Here is a 17,038-nt window from a genome sequence, read left to right on the forward strand (position 1 = left end):
GGCTAGATGGGAGCATTTAACCAGGGCAAGAAGACTGGGAATATGGAAAAATACAAACAGTGTACTTACTCCCTCTGCAAGCAATCAAGCAAGCTAAACATCGGTATAGGGACAAAGTGGAGTCCCAGTTCAAAGCTGACTTCCACAATTAGTCACTTTAATTGTGTGTAAATATTGCATCACCCATCTCATATATATATACTGTACTCTCTACTATGCCATTGTATCTTATCCAATGCCTCTCTGACATATTTATTTATATTCTTAATCCATTCCTTACTTAGATTTACATATATTTTGGGTATATGTTGTGAAACTGTTAGATATTACTGCACTGTCGGAGCTAGCATTTCGCTACACCCGCGATAACATCTGCTAAACACGTGTATGTGACAAATAATATTTGATTTGATAACCTCAAACCCCTAACCCTGACATCTAACCTCTAACCCCACAAGGATAGTAAAACCAAACACACACACACACTATGTCGACTCAGTGCTGAGATGTGTCTCCCTCGTTGTGCTAGTCAGAGGTCCGTCTCTCTCTCTCTCTCTCTCCTCTCTCTCTTTCTTCTCCTCTCTCTCTCTCTCTCTCTCTCTCTCTCTCTCTCTCTCTTTCTCATCCTCTTTCTCTCTCTTTTTCAATTTGTCCTCCCCTCTCTCTCTCTATCTCTTTCTACCCCCCTTAGCTCTGTGGCGGCACACATGAACTCCTCCACTGGGGGGCACGAATTGAACAGACCGGAAGGAGCCAATCAAGGATGAAATAATTGTTCATAATGGCGCTGTGTGTGTGTGTGTGTGTGTGTGTGGGGGGGGGGGGGGGGGGGGGGGGTAGTGTTGGATTGGGAGAATGTCTGTAGTGTTCAGCACATCATGGTTTTGTTGGACTGTAGGACCGTCTCATATGTGGGTTAATGATATAGATATGAGGGACACGATCATTGTGGGTTCGATTCCTGCTGAGGCCACCCATACGGAGATGTATGCACGAATGACTGTAAGTCACTTTGGATTAAAAAAAAAAATCTAAATGGTGTACAGTCCTCACCATATGTATTTGGAAAGTGACGCTAACATTAAAATTTTGTCTCTATACTCCAACATTTTGGATTTGAGATCAAAAGACTACATAAATGGCCAATACTCACATAAATATGTCTTACTATTTAGAAATGAATGCACTTATCATGTCCAATAGTAACTAAATGATGGATGACATCTGGAGTAATTTTCTTTCTAAGTGTGGAAATAAGAAGTTTGTGAATACTTCTCAATTGATCCTGATAATACCATGATAAAGAAAAAACATGAATGGATCATGAATAATGATGCACAAAAACATGCTAGCCACTCACCTTTAGGAATAAAAGGAGGGCGAGGAGGGCCTTGTAGGCATCCCGCAAGTTGGAGTAGCAAGGGTTGAGTGTTTTAGCAACGCGAGTACTACAGTCAATTTGTTGATAGAACTTCGGTAGTGTTTTTTGGCTTGAGAGGGAATATACATGACTGTGACTATAACCAAAGAGAATTCTCTTGGGATGTAATACGGTCGGCATTAGATTGTGAGGTATTCTAGGTCGGGTGAACAAAAGAGCTTGAGTTCCTGTGTGTCAGGGGTTCTTAATCTTTTTCAGCCTGGGACCCAAATGAGATTTTCTGTATTTTCTTGGGACCCAAGCTTAGGAAAATATGCAACTATACATACATATTTATATAATAAATATTTCATTGCCCTTATGCCTAAAACAAATGCAATATAGACAAAACAAATAACAATGAAATTAAATATCCATATAAATATCTATTCAGGTTTATTTTCCCCCATTAAAAACACTCTTACATATCTGTCTAGGTTGGAACTGGTGCTGTTAAAATACAATACATGATTTTTATTCTGAACTGAAATAAACTGATCGATCACATCACACAGATATAGACCAGAAAACACACACATACACTGTCCTAATGAGAGGTGTGTGGCTGGTTGACGTTTTCAACAGGCATGTCTATTTGGGCTCTGTTTTTTAAACCATTTCTGTACTTGTTTTTTAAGTATGTCAGAGTTGAGAACCCTAACTTGCATAGGTATGTGGTGCCAAACCGGATGAGAACATCTACTGCTTTCTCAGTCAGGCAGGAGACCACTTTCTGCTGTAGATGAGCAAACCAGAACTGTGTGAGTGTGTTTGCCTCAAACAGCATCTTGCTTCAATCAGTGTATTCCAGTTAATACATTTTAACAGCAACAGTTCCAACCTAGACTTTCTTTCAACAATCATTTCTACAGTAAGATGTACAGTAATCTTGATCATTTTTCATCTTCATCTGCACTATCAGTAGCTAGCTTGCTTTGGCAAATGTTAGCTATTAGCTGTGTACAAGGCCAGGGGATTGTTTGAAAGAGAAACTCACATCTACTACTATGAGAGTTAGTACTCCCGTATTTCTGCTTATCATCACCTGTTATAAAATGACAACAATGCCTTGCTAGCTGACTTACTTTTCCACCGTTGAAGCACTGTTTCCTGAAGCATTCTGCCCTGAAGCATTCTGCCCTGATTTTCAAGAAAACTGCAGAAAAAAGATCCGGTAAACCGTGAAACACACAGCATCTCCTTCTCCCACTAAGCAGAGACCGCTGCTAAGCAGAGAGCGCACTGAACAGAGAGCGCAGATGCACTTGGCCAAATCAATTCCAGTAATTAATGAAATAATTATAAATTTACTCTCACACGTCGCGACCCACCATTAACAGGTCCGTGACCCACCCATACTTTAAGAAAGGCTGCTGTATGTTATCACAATCACACCATGAGGGGTTAATCATGAAACATACACCCCTGACCTTCTTCCCAGAGAGATATTAATCCTGTCTGCGCAATGAACTGAGAACCTAACTGGCTGTACGGACTCAGACAAGCTCAGGGACTCACCCTGAGCTCGTCAACTTTATTATCCAGAGACTGAACATTAGCGAGTAATATACTCAGAAGCGGTGGGTGATGTGCGCGCCTCCTGAGTCGGACTAGAAGTCCACTCCGAGTACCTCTCCTCCGCCGGCAGTGTTTTGGATCAGCCTCTGGAATCAGTTCAATTGCCCTGTGGGGTACGCACAAAGGATCTGATTCGGGAAAGTCGTATTTCTGGTCGTAATGCTGGTTACCGCCAGTCAATATACCCAAAAGTTCTTCCCGGCTGTATGTAATAACACACAAAAAAATCTGGGCTAACGATGTAAGAAATAACACATTAAAAAACTGCAAAGTTTCCTAAGAGCTAGAAGCACGGTGGCCCTATCTGTCGGCGCAATTTTAACAGAATGTAGAAGCATGGTGGCTAGGAAAAACTCCCTAGAAGGCAGGAACCTAGGAAGAAACCTAGAGAAGAACCACTCTCTGAGGGGTGGCCTGTCCTCTTCTGGTTGTTCCCGGTGGATATTATGAGAGTACATGGCCATTAAGGCCAGATCATTCTTCAAGATGTTCAAACATTCATAGATGACGAGCAGGGTCAAAAAATAATCACAGTCGTTGTAGAGGGTGCAACAGGTCAGCACCTCAGGAGGAAATGTCAGTTGGCTTTTCATAGCTGAGCATTCAGATGTTGAGACAGCTGGTGCGGTAGAGAGGGGGAGAGAGAGGGAGGGAGATACAGAAAAATACCCTCAAATAAAAAGTGACATTCTGTACTGTCTCCTCTAAATTTGATTTCAAATCCAAAATGCTAGAGTATAAAGCCCAAATTCTAATTGTATCTTCACTGTCCATAGATGAGAACTGTATTATGTTATGTATGTAATTTATAGAATGAACTTGATGTGAGAGTCTTAATGATCGTATAACATTTATTTTTGATCTATTGTACCTGTTATTTCTTTGAAGATATATAGGATGATTCAAATTCATCATCTTTCAGATGGCCACTGTGTGGGTTCTAATGCATGGCTACTTTGTCTTTCCTTTGAGATAGCACTGTTCTTGCCTGGAGGACATGTCTTACCAAGATCTGTGATCTTATGCCTATGCCCTTTCTTGATAGGTCCACCTAAATTCTCTCGCTTATCTTCTATTGGGCAGCAGTGCAAGAGAGGAGACTGATTGGATGGCTGCTTGAGACCAAACAATGCGATTGGGCCATTGTCAGAGACAACACCTACTGTCTATCAGATTTGGCCTAGATTGATGAGAGTGGTCCGGGATTGGCTAGCAACGACAATTGGCGTTGATAACATGCTGCTTTACATACCCGTGGCTAGAGAAAATCCTCAATACAGAAGACATGAAAGAGCCCATATTAGCATAATCTGGTCTGTTACGCATAAAGAAGGAAGGGGTAGAGGGGAAGAGAGAGTTGGGGGAGGTAAAGAGACAGAGGAGAGAGTTTGGTGAGAGAGTGACGCGTTGGGTAGTGTTAATGGTATCTAGAGGTGGTCAGAACTGTGTCAATTTTAAGTACTTGTCACTAATAAGCCTCACAAGATGATTATACGACGGACAATCGAATGCATCTGTACCCTATATACTGTATTAATGGTATATCAATGACAGTAGGTCAGACAGGCGTTTGTGATAGCAAATGTGCTGGGGCATGTTTGGTCTGTGGAATTACGGAATTTCTGGACGACGACGGCAAGACATCAGGGGGCGGCATCATCGTATCCCATAATTCCCTCTGGCACAGCTGAAGAAGCGAGGAAGGGCCTAGTCTTAATACCCGGGTCGCTATGGCAACAGTGACGTTGGGCAGTGCCGGAGTCTTTAGACTGAGAAAATAAGGGATTGAATGAAGGAGGAAACGGAGGAAGAGAGAGACATATAGAAAGAGGGGGAGGAATGAAGAAAGAGGATATTAAAGCTTATCATACTATCTTTTTTTGAGTCTGACTTGAACCCCACCATATTCCTGCAAAATTATACACGTGGCTGACGTTAAACCACGCACTTCATACGAGACTTCCTACCACAATCTACCACTGTTTAGACAGCAGGAATATGGTGCAGTTTGGACAAAAGTTGGATTAAAATGTTTATTTTGATATCAAGGGACACATTTCACTTAACGTAGAGTTGCTACAGATTATACATATGCTTTTGTTTTTTTTAGTGGTATGGTTATTTTTCCTTCGCCGGATGCACAACTCAGAGACTCCAACCAATACACAGACTCTCGATGTTGTGTCACAAAGCTAGGAGCTTATATATATTGTGAACCAGATGAGTCAGATAGATGGTTCAAATAAAAAATCCTTCTTTGTGACAATGCATTTGAACTGATTTCCTCTAATACTGTAAGTGTAAGCCTTACAGCAGTTTGAATTGAAAATGCATAACATTTTGAAAAAACACATGGTACACATTGCTGTAACATTTTCTCTCAGTTGAAAACCCCATATGGATATGTTCTATATAGATTATTTTTATTCTATTCACTTCTAACAAAAATCCTAATGCCTTTCGCAGCTTTTTCGGGAGGTTCGGATAATGAAAGGTTTAAATCACCCAAACATAGGTAAGGGCCTGCATTAAGTGTGTGTGTGTGTGTGTGTGTGTGTGTGTGTGCGTGTGTGTGTGTGTGTGTGTGTGTGTGTGTGTGTGTGTGTGTATGTGTGTGTGTGTGTGTGTGTGTGTGTGTGTGTGTGTGGTTTGTATGTTGATACATGCTGTGTTCTATCAAGCTCTATCAAGCTTTTGTGCTAGTATGTACTGAACTGTACCACCATCCTATGCATTTGTGCTGGTGTTTATGCTGTTTGTCTGTCTTTCACATGATCACACTATGACTATATGTAGGCTATTACAGTGCTGTATACTTATGTTGTGGCCATGGCTTAAATGTACTTTTAGTCCGCAGTCAATGTTCTAGTCCATGTTGTTTGTGTATAGTTAGTATAGCATAGCATAGTATAGCATAAGATAGCATAGCATACTAATAGTAGTGTGTGTAGTCTAAATGGCTGGTCCACTTCTGTCTCATCCACCCAGACAGCAGGATTTTGTCTAGGCCTCTCACTGTATGTGTTGAATAGACTATACTACTAGAACATACAGTTGCTAGCTAGACGCGGGGAAGGAGGGCCCAGGGTTGTGTTGGCAAGGGGAACGGGATTTTCTAAAGCTGAAATGTGATCAAAATAAATTAAAAACACATGGCATTAGACTAGACCGCTTTCATGCCCTGATGGATTTATCAGATATGTCTTTTTTTTGTTTTTTTTTTACAAAAGGAGATTTTATTTATTTATTATTTTTTATCTGATTTTGTTTGTGCCTATTACAGTGCAGCTGTTCGAGGTGATTGAGACTGATAAGACCCTTTACCTAATCATGGAGTATGCCAGTGGAGGTGGGTGCATCTGCCTTCCTGTCTGTTTCAATAGACCTAGCTACTATGTCTCCGTAATGGCGGATTAGCTTGTGTTTGATTGACAGGGGAGAAAAGTAAAAATAAACCAATGGAGATGACTCAAAACCATTACCGAACACAATGGTTGTACAGTACGTACTACCACTGTATGTGTAAGTAAACATAACCTAATGTTGCGTATTTTACCTTTGGTGTTCTATGAAATTATATTGTAAATGTAGGGGGGGATTTCGGTAATAGGCTTATAGCTAATGACAGGGTTTAGTGGCCAGGGAGAATATTTCTACCAGCTGAAATGTCATTAGGATAAAATCTGGGAGGAAGCAGGCCACAGCCCCACAGTCTCTGTCACTATAACATTAGTGTTAGGCCTTTGATATTAGCTACTGGAAAGATATTAGTTTAACTGTTAAGGATGGTTGAAAATACTGCAGATTCAACGAGCACAATATGAGTACATTATGTAACCAGGAAAGGGTTTAAGGAAGATTGAGTGTACAGTATGATGCATTGAAACATATTTTGTCACATACAGTATTTCCCTCATCATGTTGACTACTCTCTTTGTTTTAAGGTGAAGTATTTGACTACCTCGTATCTCATGGTAGAATGAAGGAGATTGAAGCCAGAGCCAAATTTCGACAGGTATGACGACCACGGTGCCTCGCACACTTGTCTGTCTGTCTGTTTCTCTGGATGTCTAGCTGTCTTTTTAGTCAGTCTGTTTGTCTGGCTTGCTGGCTGGCTTGCTGCTTGCTAAAGCTGTCTGTCTGTGTGTGTATATCAATCTGCCTGTCTGTATGTATGTATGTTTGTGTGTCTGTTTGTCTGTCTGTCTGATTACCTGTCTCTCTGCCCTCTAGATTGTGTCTGCTGTCCACTACTGCCACATGAAGAACATTGTCCACCGAGACTTGAAGGTGAGAATGCTAATTGAATATACACTTAGCAAAAATATAAACGCAACATGCAACTATTTCAGATTTTACAAAGTTACAGTTCATAAAAGGAAATCAATCCATTTAAATTCATTAGGCCCTAATCTATGGATTTCACATGACTGGGAATACAGATATTCATCTGTTGGAAACAGATACTTAAAAAAAAAAGTAGGGGCGTGAATCAGAAAACCAGTCACCATCTGGTGTGAACACCATTTGCCTCATGCAGCACATAGTGTTGATCAGGCTGTTTATTGTGGCCCGTGGAATTGTGTAACACTCCTCGTCAATGGCTGTGTGAATTTGCTGGATACTGGTGGGAACTGGAACATGCTGTCGTAAACGTCAATCCAGAGCATCCCAAACATGCTCAGTAAGTGACATATCTGGTGAGTATGCAGGCCATGGAATAACCGCGACATTTTCAGCTTCCAGGAATTGTGTACAAATCCTTGCGACTTGGGGCCTTGCATTATCATGCTGAAACATGAGGTGATGGCGGCGGATGAATGGCACGACAGTGGGCCTCAGGATTTCGTCACGGTATCTGTGCATTCAAATTGCCATCGAGAAAATGCAATTGTGTTGTCCGTAGCTTATGCCTGCCCATACCATAAACCCACCGCCACCATGGAGCACTCGGTTCACAACGTTGACATCAGCAAACCGCTCCCCCACATGACGGCTGCCATCTGCCCTGTACACTTGAAACCGGAATTCATCACTGAAGAGTACATTTCTCCAGCCATGGAAGGTGAACATTTGCTGGTTACAACGCTGAACTACAGTCAGGTCAAGACCCTGGTGAGGACGACTTGCACACAGATTAGCTTTCCTGAGACGGTTTCTGACAGTTTGTTCAGAGATTCTTCGGTTGTGCAAACTCACAGTTTCATCAGCTGTCCGGGTGGCTGGTCTCAGAAGTCCTGGGCTGACGTGGTTACACACACAATTGGACGTACTGCCAAATTCTTTAAAACAACTTTTACGGTAGGGAAATTAACATGAATTATCTGGCAACAACTCTGGTGGACATTCTTGCAGTCAGCATGCCAATTGCACATTCCCTCAAAACCTGAGACACCTGTGGCATTGTGTTGTGTGACAAAACTTCACATTTTAGAGTGGCCTTTTATTCTCCCCAGCACAAGGCGCTCTTGTGTAATGATCATGCTGTTTAATAAGCTTTTTTATATGCCACACCTGTCAGGTGGATGGATTATCTTGGCAAATAAGAAATGCTCACTAAAAGGGATGAAAACAAACTTGTGCACAAAATTTGAGAGAAATAAGCTTTTCGTGTGTATGGAACATTTCTGGGATCTTTTATTTCAGTTCATGAAACATGGGACCAACACTTTGCATGTTGCGTTCATATTTTTGTTCTGTGTAAATTATTTGTGATTGTAATCGTCATTATAATCCTAAACATAAAGATTGTGACCTTGCAGTCAGTCATCCTCCTATTTTATAGATGTGAACATTTATGGATGTACAGTACATGTATTTATAGATGTGGAATGGGTAAAGGAAATAGATATGTCTTCTGATTATTATTGTATATTATGTCCCTAAACATAAGCACAGACAGACGCAGTGTGAGTCACTTCTTCTCCCAGTCTTTCCGGACTACTCTATCTATATAAATCCTGGATGACTGCTCTCCTTCTCCATCTCCCCACCTCCATGCCTCCATCCCTCCCCCTCTATCCCTCCGTCCATCTGCTCCATGTATCCCTCTACCCCTCCATCCTTCTTTCCCTCTACTCTCTCTCCGCCCTCTCTTTTCTCCATCCCTTCTCCAGGCCGAGAACCTCCTGCTGGACGCCAACGCCAACATCAAGATCGCCGACTTCGGCTTCAGTAATGAGTTCACGCTGGGCAACAAGCTGGACACGTTCTGTGGCTCCCCGCCCTACGCTGCCCCGGAACTGTTCCAGGGGAAGAAGTACGACGGGCCCGAGGTGGACGTCTGGAGCCTGGGAGTCATACTATACACGCTGGTGTCAGGGTCGCTGCCCTTCGATGGGCAGAACCTCAAGGTGTGTGTGGGGGGGAGGTGGGGGGGGGGGGGGGGGTTAGAGGTGGATGTCTGTAGTCTGGGAATTAAACTGTACACTCTGGTCAGCAGCTCGCTGCCCTTCGACTTGTGTGCCTGTGTGGCTGCTAATCCGAACGCTTCATAGGATATAGTGTTGTAGTGAGTGCAGAGTATATTGAGTGTACAATTGGTGTCTTATTTCTTCTGTACTGTATGTCTGTGTTCGTGTGTGTCGGGATTGGCCTGTTTTTGGTCTGTGGTTGACAATCTGCGTTTGGTGTGTGTGTTCGGTGAGTGTTTAAAAATGTGTGTGTATGTGTGTGTGTGTTTGTCACTGCCCACAGGAGCTGCGTGAGCGCGTCCTGAGAGGGAAGTATCGTGTGCCCTTCTACATGTCCACAGACTGCGAGGGGATCCTACGCCGGTTCCTGGTGCTCAATCCCACCAAGCGCTGCACCTTAGATGTGAGGAGAACCAACCACACATGCCTGATTCACACTATAGGACCAACCCAAACCATATTGTGCTGGCTTGGATATTGTCTTTTCACATTGTCCTTTGCATAGTTTTAGCAATTATAGTGGATGTGTAACTATGCCAAGTACAGCTTGGCTCGGTTCGGTTTGGCTCAGTAGTGTAAAAAGGGTATAACATGTCACACACTAATACCCCAACATGTAATAAAGCTCCAAACCACTAGGCCAGGACCATACCAGTATCGCAATTTTTTTTACACTAAGCAGACCAATACACTTTGGTCCTTTAAAAACCTCCTGTATGTTAAATATTGTGTGCTGTAGCTTGGAAAATAAATACATATGTCTCTGGATGACAACATAATGCTTTTTTCCAAGAAGTTCAATCCACTTTGTGTTTTGTTTCATTTCACCTACATCCCCAAAACTCCAACACACACGCACGCACGCACGCACGCACGCACGCACACACACACACACACACACACACACACACACACACACACACACACACACACACACACAGGGTTTCCAACTTTAGCTACTCTCTAACATGGAATCTTGTTGTGATCTCCACAGCAAGTCATGAAGGACAAGTGGATAAACGCAGGGTATGATGAGGATTCCTTGAAGCCCCATATAGAGCCTGTTGAGGACTACAGTGATGCCGCTCGCATAGGTGAGCCAGTTTAGCAATGCCTTGCTATCCACCATTTCGGCACTAAAGGCAATGTGTTACTCTTCCACTTTGGCTCTGGTGGCTTATTTAGCCAGGTCACTTCATGCCTTTTGACATTCTTATGAAACACATTTCAGATACAGTATCCTTTCAGTTAATATCCGTTCATGAAATGTTAGCTTAAAATGAACTTTAACTTAAAATGATTTCCAAAATGGCCACCTTCTTTTTCCCCATCTCCCCTTTTTTGTGGTCTTCAGAGGTGATGGTGGGGATGGGCTTTACTCCCGAGGAGATCAAGGACGCTCTGCTCAACCAGAAGTACAACGAGGTCACTGCTACCTACCTATTGCTGGGCCTCAAGAATGAGGTGAGCAGTCTGGGCCTGGCCACCAGAGGGCAGCACAAGATATCAATGTGCTATTACACAGAAAAACACTGCAGCCCTAGTAATCAGTATGTATACTGGATTTAGGTAAGAATATGTATTTTTGTAAGAACATACTAAAATGCTTATTTGATTAAGAATTATGTAGACAAACAAAATAGGTATTTTGATATTTATATAGGCGTATTATGTGAATGTAAAACAACATATCGGTACACGGAAAGCCACAGTGCTCTTGGTGGCTCCACATTTAGTCCATGCATCTAGTTAACACCCGTGCTGTGGTTGTCTTGGTAACAGGATGGTGGCGAGTCTCGTTCGGCCAGTACCCTGTCCCTGGCACGGGTCCGGCCCAGCCCCATCACTAACGGGACCAACAAGCACTCCTTGGCCACTGCAGGCTCCTCTTCCTCCTCTTCATCCTCCTCACACAGCAAGACCCAGCGTAGCGCTTCCACCTATCACAGGCAGCGGCGGCACAGTGACTTCTGTGAGTGTTCAACTGTGCATTCTGCTGCACCTTCTACTGTACCCTCTTGTTTACTTTCTACTGTAGATTATACTGTACCTTCCCTCACCATCTCATATCCCCCCCTCACAAACACAGAAATCCCAATTCCGCTAATGGTGTAGTGGACATTGTTTAGGTGCCGGAGCGCAATACAAATGTAAATAACATCATCATTTCTCAAAGTTTCTACCAACAGATAGTCTATTGAATATCATTATATAAAATGCATCCTCCAATTGCAACATCTGACCACATATTGTAACAAGAAAATGTTATATTTTTAATACCCTCAAACACCAAGTTAGGCATACCTCATTTCAAAATAGGCCATCATCACTGTCAATCGTGAATGATAATTCTTCACGTTATACGGTCGAATGTCCAAACGGCATCTGCATGCCAATTATTTGATCTCAATCAGTTTAATGGGAATATGCATTTAGTTCTTCTTGAATTACCGTGAGCATATTAGAGCAGATGGTGTTAAACTATGTAGACTTCCTGTATTTAGTTTCAATCAAAGCACATTTTGTCTAGTGGCACACGCTGTTGAGTTTTGGCCGCATTCAATTTTTGTATTTACTATTCTGCTATCCAATCATAAAATCTCATAAGAATGAGGTGGTGTTTTTGGTGTAAGAGCAACGTTATAGTATTCATTTATATTTGGTTCTGTTATGTAGAATATCAATTCATCATTATGTGATCTTCCAAGACATCATATTGAGCTTTGATCTAACTTTCCTAAACTATCCCCATTGTGAGAAGTGGCAGAGTGGTCGCTCAGGTGCGCTGCGGCTGCACTACACTCCTGCTCCCGCTGTTAATTGAGTTAATTGAAGTGCACCTTCTGTACCCTATTCTTTTGCAGCACTCAAAATTTGGTGATGCAGAAATGAGAAACCACATGTGGCTTTTTTTATGAAAATCTGGGAATATGTGGCCAAGGAAACATTTCTGGTTAGTCTCGGGGAATGTTAATCAGTTACGAAGAGAGACTTTTAAAATGTGGTTGAGTGAATTAGTAAATATGTTGAATGAACAGCTAATGAGTATGGAGTGCCTCACACGTTTGATGAAATGACCTTATCCTTCAGTCTAATACGGCTATTTACTTCGACAGAATCACACTTTTGTAAGTAGTTAGGCCTAATTGTCCTCTCCAAGATTAGCTGGAATTTTGTTAAAAGAATTTGAGAAATGTGATTGGTTGAAATCTTGTTTTGCGCTGCGCAGAATATTAGATCTCATCAACGATTGGAGAGGTGTTTAACATCACCAGTACCACATTCTTATGATACATATATTTTAAGCTCAACATGAGTTTGTGACTACAAGAGACAGGTTGGAATTGCAGTCACATTGAGCTTAAAATATATGTATCATAAGAATATTGAATAATGGCGTCGGTGGAGATGGCTGCCGATTTACGGCGTCCTAACCAATTGTGCTATTGTGTGTGTTTTTTTTGTACATAATGTTTCTGCCACCGTCTCTTATGACCGAAAATAGCTTCTGGATATCAGGACAGAGATTACTCACCTCGAACTGGACAAGTATTTTTTCTTTAACGAGTCGGACGCGTAGGATTTACTTCAGACACCCGACAAGGCCCACATCCCCGTCATTCACATGAAGAAGAGACAGAGATATTGGGGACGTAGGTCATGGTGCCTTGTAAGGAGCCGATGGCGTGGAGACTCTCACACGTTTGACGAAATTACCTTATCCTTCAGTCTAATACGGCTATTTACTTACATTTGTAGCACTTCATCAAACTGGACCATGTTAGCCCCTATATGGTCCAAGCACACCAAGACAGTCGTGAAGAGGGCAAATCTGAAAAGATTTGGCATGGATCCTCAGATCCTCAAAAAGTTCTACAGCTGCACCATCGAGAGCATCCTAACTGGTTGCATCACTATCTGGTATGGCAACTAATCGGCCTCCGACCGCAAGGCCCTACAGAGGGTAGTGCGTACGGCCCATTACATCACTGGGGCCAAGCTTCCTGCCATCCAGGACCTCTATACCAGGCAGTGTCAGAGGAAGGCCCTAAAAATTGTCAAAGACTCCAGCCACCCTAGTCATAGACTGTTCTCTCTGCTACCGCACGGGAAGCGGTATCGGAGCACCAAGTCTAGATCCAAAAGAATTCTTAACTTTTGAACTGATATTTTTTTATTTAACTAGGCATGTCAGTTAAGAACAAATTCTTATTTTCAATAACTGCCTTGTTCAGGGGCAGAATGACTTGTCAGCTCGGGGATTCGATCTTGCAACCTTTCGGTTAGTAGGCCAACACTCTAACCACTAGGCTACCTGCCACCCTAATCAAAAGGCTAGCCAGACTATTTGCATTGTCCCCCCACCCCCTCTGTTACGCTGCTGCAACTCTCTGTTTATTATCTATGCATAGTCATAGTGTATCTACATGTACATACAGTTGAAGTCAGAAATTTACATACACTTAGGTTGGAGTCATTAAAACTCATTTTACAACCACTCCACAAATTTCTTGTTAAGAAACTATAGTTTTTGCAAGTCGATTAGGACATCTACTTCGTGCATGACACAAGTAATTTTTCCAACAATTGTTTACAGACAGATTATTTCACTTATCACAATTCCAGTGGGTCAGAGGTTTACAGAAAACAAGGTCAAGCTTCTGATAGGCTAATTGACATCATTTGAGTCAATTGGAGGTGTACCTGTGGATGTATTTCAAGGCCTACCTTCAAACTCAGTGCCTCTTTGCTTGACATCATGGGAAAATCAAAAGAACTCAGCCAAGACCTCAGAAAAAAATTGTAGACCTCCACAAGTCTGGTTCATCCTTGGGAGCCATTTCCAAATGCCTGACGGTACCACGTTCATCTGTACAAACAATAGCACACAAGTATAAACACCATGGGCCCACGCAGCCGTCATACCACTCAGGAAGGAGCTCTGTCTTCTAGAGATGAACAGATTTTGTGTGCGAAAAGTGCAAATCAATCCCAGAACAACAGCAAAGGACCTTGTGAAGATGCTGGAGGAAACAGGTAGAAAAATATCTATATCCACAGTAAAACGAGTCCTATATCGACATGAACTGAAAGGCTGCTCAGCAAGGAAGAAGCCACTGCTTCAAAACTGCCATAAAAAAGCCAGACTACGGTTTACAACTGCACATGGGGACAAAGATCGTACTTTTTGGAGAAATGTACTCTGGTCTGATGAAACAAAAATAGAACTGTTTGGCCATAATGACCATCGTTATGTTTGGAGGAAAAAGGGGAGGCTTGCAAGCCGAAGAACACCATCCCAACCGTGAATCACGGGGGTGGCAGCATCATGTTGTGGTGGTGCTTTGCTGCAGGAGGGACTGGTGCACTTCACAAAATAGATGGCATCATGAGGAGGTGAAACTATGTGGATATATTGAAGCAACATCTCAAGACATCAGTCAGGAAGTTAAAGCTTGGTCGCAAATGGATCTTCCAAATGGACCCAAGCATACTTCCAACGTCGTGGCAAAATGGCTTAAGGACAACAAAGTCAAGGTATTGGAGTGGCCATCACAAAGCCCTGACCTCAATCCTATAGAAAATGTGTGGGCAGAACTGAAAAAGCGTGTGCGAGCAAGGAGGCCTACAAACTTGACTCAGTTACACCAGCTCTGTCCGGAGGAATGGGCCAAAATTCACCCAACGTATTGTGGGAAGCTTGTGGAAGGCTACCCAAAACGTTTGACCCAAGTAAAACAATTTAAAAGCAACGCTACCAAATACTAATTGAGTGTATGTAAACTTCTGACCCACTGCGAATGTGATGAAAGAAATAAAAGCTGAAATAAATCATTCTCTCTACTATTATTCTGACATTTCACATTCTTAAAATAAAGTGGTGATCCTAATTGACCTAATACAGGGAATTTTTACTAGGATTAAATGTCAGGAATTGTGATAAACTGAGTTGAAATGTATTTGGCTAAGGTGTATGTAAACTTCCGATTTCAACTATATTACCTCAATTACCTCGACTAACCTGTGCCCCCGCACATTGACTCTTTACTGGTACCCCCTGTATATAGCCTCGCTACTGTTATTTTACTGCTACTCTTTAATTATTTGTTATTTTTGGCTTATCTATTTTTGACTTAATACTTATTTTTCTTAAAATTGCATTGTTGGTTCGGGGCTTGTAAGTAAGAAAGTAAGCAAGCATTTTACTATTATACCTTATATTCAGAGCATATAAGGTATAACAAACAATCATGCATATAAGGTATAACAAACAATCATGTCCCGCATTTCAAATTTCATTTGATTTGGAGAAAAAAAATGTCTGACTTACATATGGGACAAAAAAAATGTGGTGTTTGAATTTCTAAAATGCGGGACATGATTGTTTGGCTACGGGACAAAATGTGGGACTGCCCTGCACAATCCGGGACATGTGGTCATCCTACCCATATCCTCAGCTCCTCTCCTGTCCACTGACTAAGTGTCTGTGAGTGTGTGCATGTGTGTGTATCTGTCTGTCTGCCAGTGTTAACATGTGTGTTCCCCCCTCAGGCGGGCCCTCCATGCCGGTCATGCACCCCAAGAGAAGCCCCACCAGCACAGGTGACCGGGAGCTGCGGGAGGGGCGCATGCCCCCGCGTAAGGCCAGCTGCAGCGTGATGGGCAGTCGCTCGCTGCCACCCTCCAGTCCCATGGTCAGCAGTGCCAATAACCCCAACAAGTCAGAGATCCCCGACCGCCGAAAGGAGATGACTGCCACCACGGTGAGAAACAGTGAGGTAGGATGGGTGGGTTGGTTGGTGGGGGGGTTATAGCGCTGCATTTGAAATGGCACCTTATTCCATAAGTAGTGCATTACTATACAGATTACAATAACATTTCGGACGAGCCCTGGGAAAGATATGCGTTTTAAATGACTTCCTATTCCCTAAGTAGTGCACTACTACACAGGAAATAGGGTACCATTTTGGAACACAACTCGTCTACAGAAGGCCAGTTTTATTGCTTCTTTAATCAGGACAACAGTTTTCAGCTGTGCTAACATAATTGCAAAAGGGTTTTCTAATGATCAACTAGCCTTTTAAAATTATAAACTTGGATTAGCTAACACAACGTGCCATTGGAACACAGGAGTGATGGTTGCTGATAATGAGTCTGTACGCCTATGTAGATATTCAATAAACAATCTGCCGTTTCCAGCTACAATAGTCATTTACAACATTAACAATGTCTACACTGTATTTCTGATCAATTTGATGTTATTTTAATGGACAGAAAATGTGCTTTTCTTTCAAAAACAAGGACATTTCTAAGTGACCCCAAACATTTGAACGGTAGTGTATATCAATAGCAATGAAACCCGCATAAGCAAGCAATGGCATTAAGAATCTTTGAAGAACACTGAGTGGGGTCCATTTGTTGTTGCTGGCTCTGGTTGAGATTTCACTTTGCAAAAATATGCAAACCGCAATAAACTCTGCTTCCACTGGTTACATTTTGGATAAATCCAACAGGTCGTCAGTTGCTTGTGGCTAGAGTAACGGAGGTGCAGGTGCTTGTTGTGATGTTAATCTCGTGCTGTCGGTGCTAGGCTCTGGCTCGTCTCGATCTTGTTGGTCAGTAGGCA

At 42.4% G+C, this 17,038-nt stretch overlaps 1 protein-coding gene across 13 annotated transcripts in view; it reads left to right on the forward strand.

Annotated features, from left to right (window-relative positions):
* mark4a (MAP/microtubule affinity-regulating kinase 4a) overlaps positions 1-17,038 on the forward strand; it is a 52,637-nt gene that overhangs the window by 19,093 nt on the left and 16,506 nt on the right. For 7 of the 13 annotated variants that reach the window (XM_090186124.1, XM_036989879.2, XM_036989881.2 and 4 more), the window contains exons 4-13: positions 5,465-5,513; positions 6,282-6,347; positions 6,943-7,013; positions 7,232-7,288; positions 9,115-9,351; positions 9,695-9,814; positions 10,406-10,505; positions 10,766-10,875; positions 11,194-11,383; positions 15,964-16,190. In XM_090186124.1, the coding sequence (XP_090042250.1) occupies positions 5,465-5,513; positions 6,282-6,347; positions 6,943-7,013; positions 7,232-7,288; positions 9,115-9,351; positions 9,695-9,814; positions 10,406-10,505; positions 10,766-10,875; positions 11,194-11,383; positions 15,964-16,190 (1,227 nt within the window). The remainder of the gene's footprint in view (positions 1-5,464; positions 5,514-6,281; positions 6,348-6,942; positions 7,014-7,231; positions 7,289-9,114; positions 9,352-9,694; positions 9,815-10,405; positions 10,506-10,765; positions 10,876-11,193; positions 11,384-15,963; positions 16,191-17,038) is intronic. The other 6 variants (XM_090186125.1, XM_090186123.1, XM_036989880.2 and 3 more) reach the window with 1 other exon arrangement.

Source organism: Oncorhynchus mykiss, chromosome 10 (assembly GCF_057628025.1).
Source record: "Oncorhynchus mykiss isolate SJ-2025 chromosome 10, ASM5762802v1, whole genome shotgun sequence".
NCBI classification, from domain to species: Eukaryota; Metazoa; Chordata; class Actinopteri; order Salmoniformes; family Salmonidae; genus Oncorhynchus; species Oncorhynchus mykiss.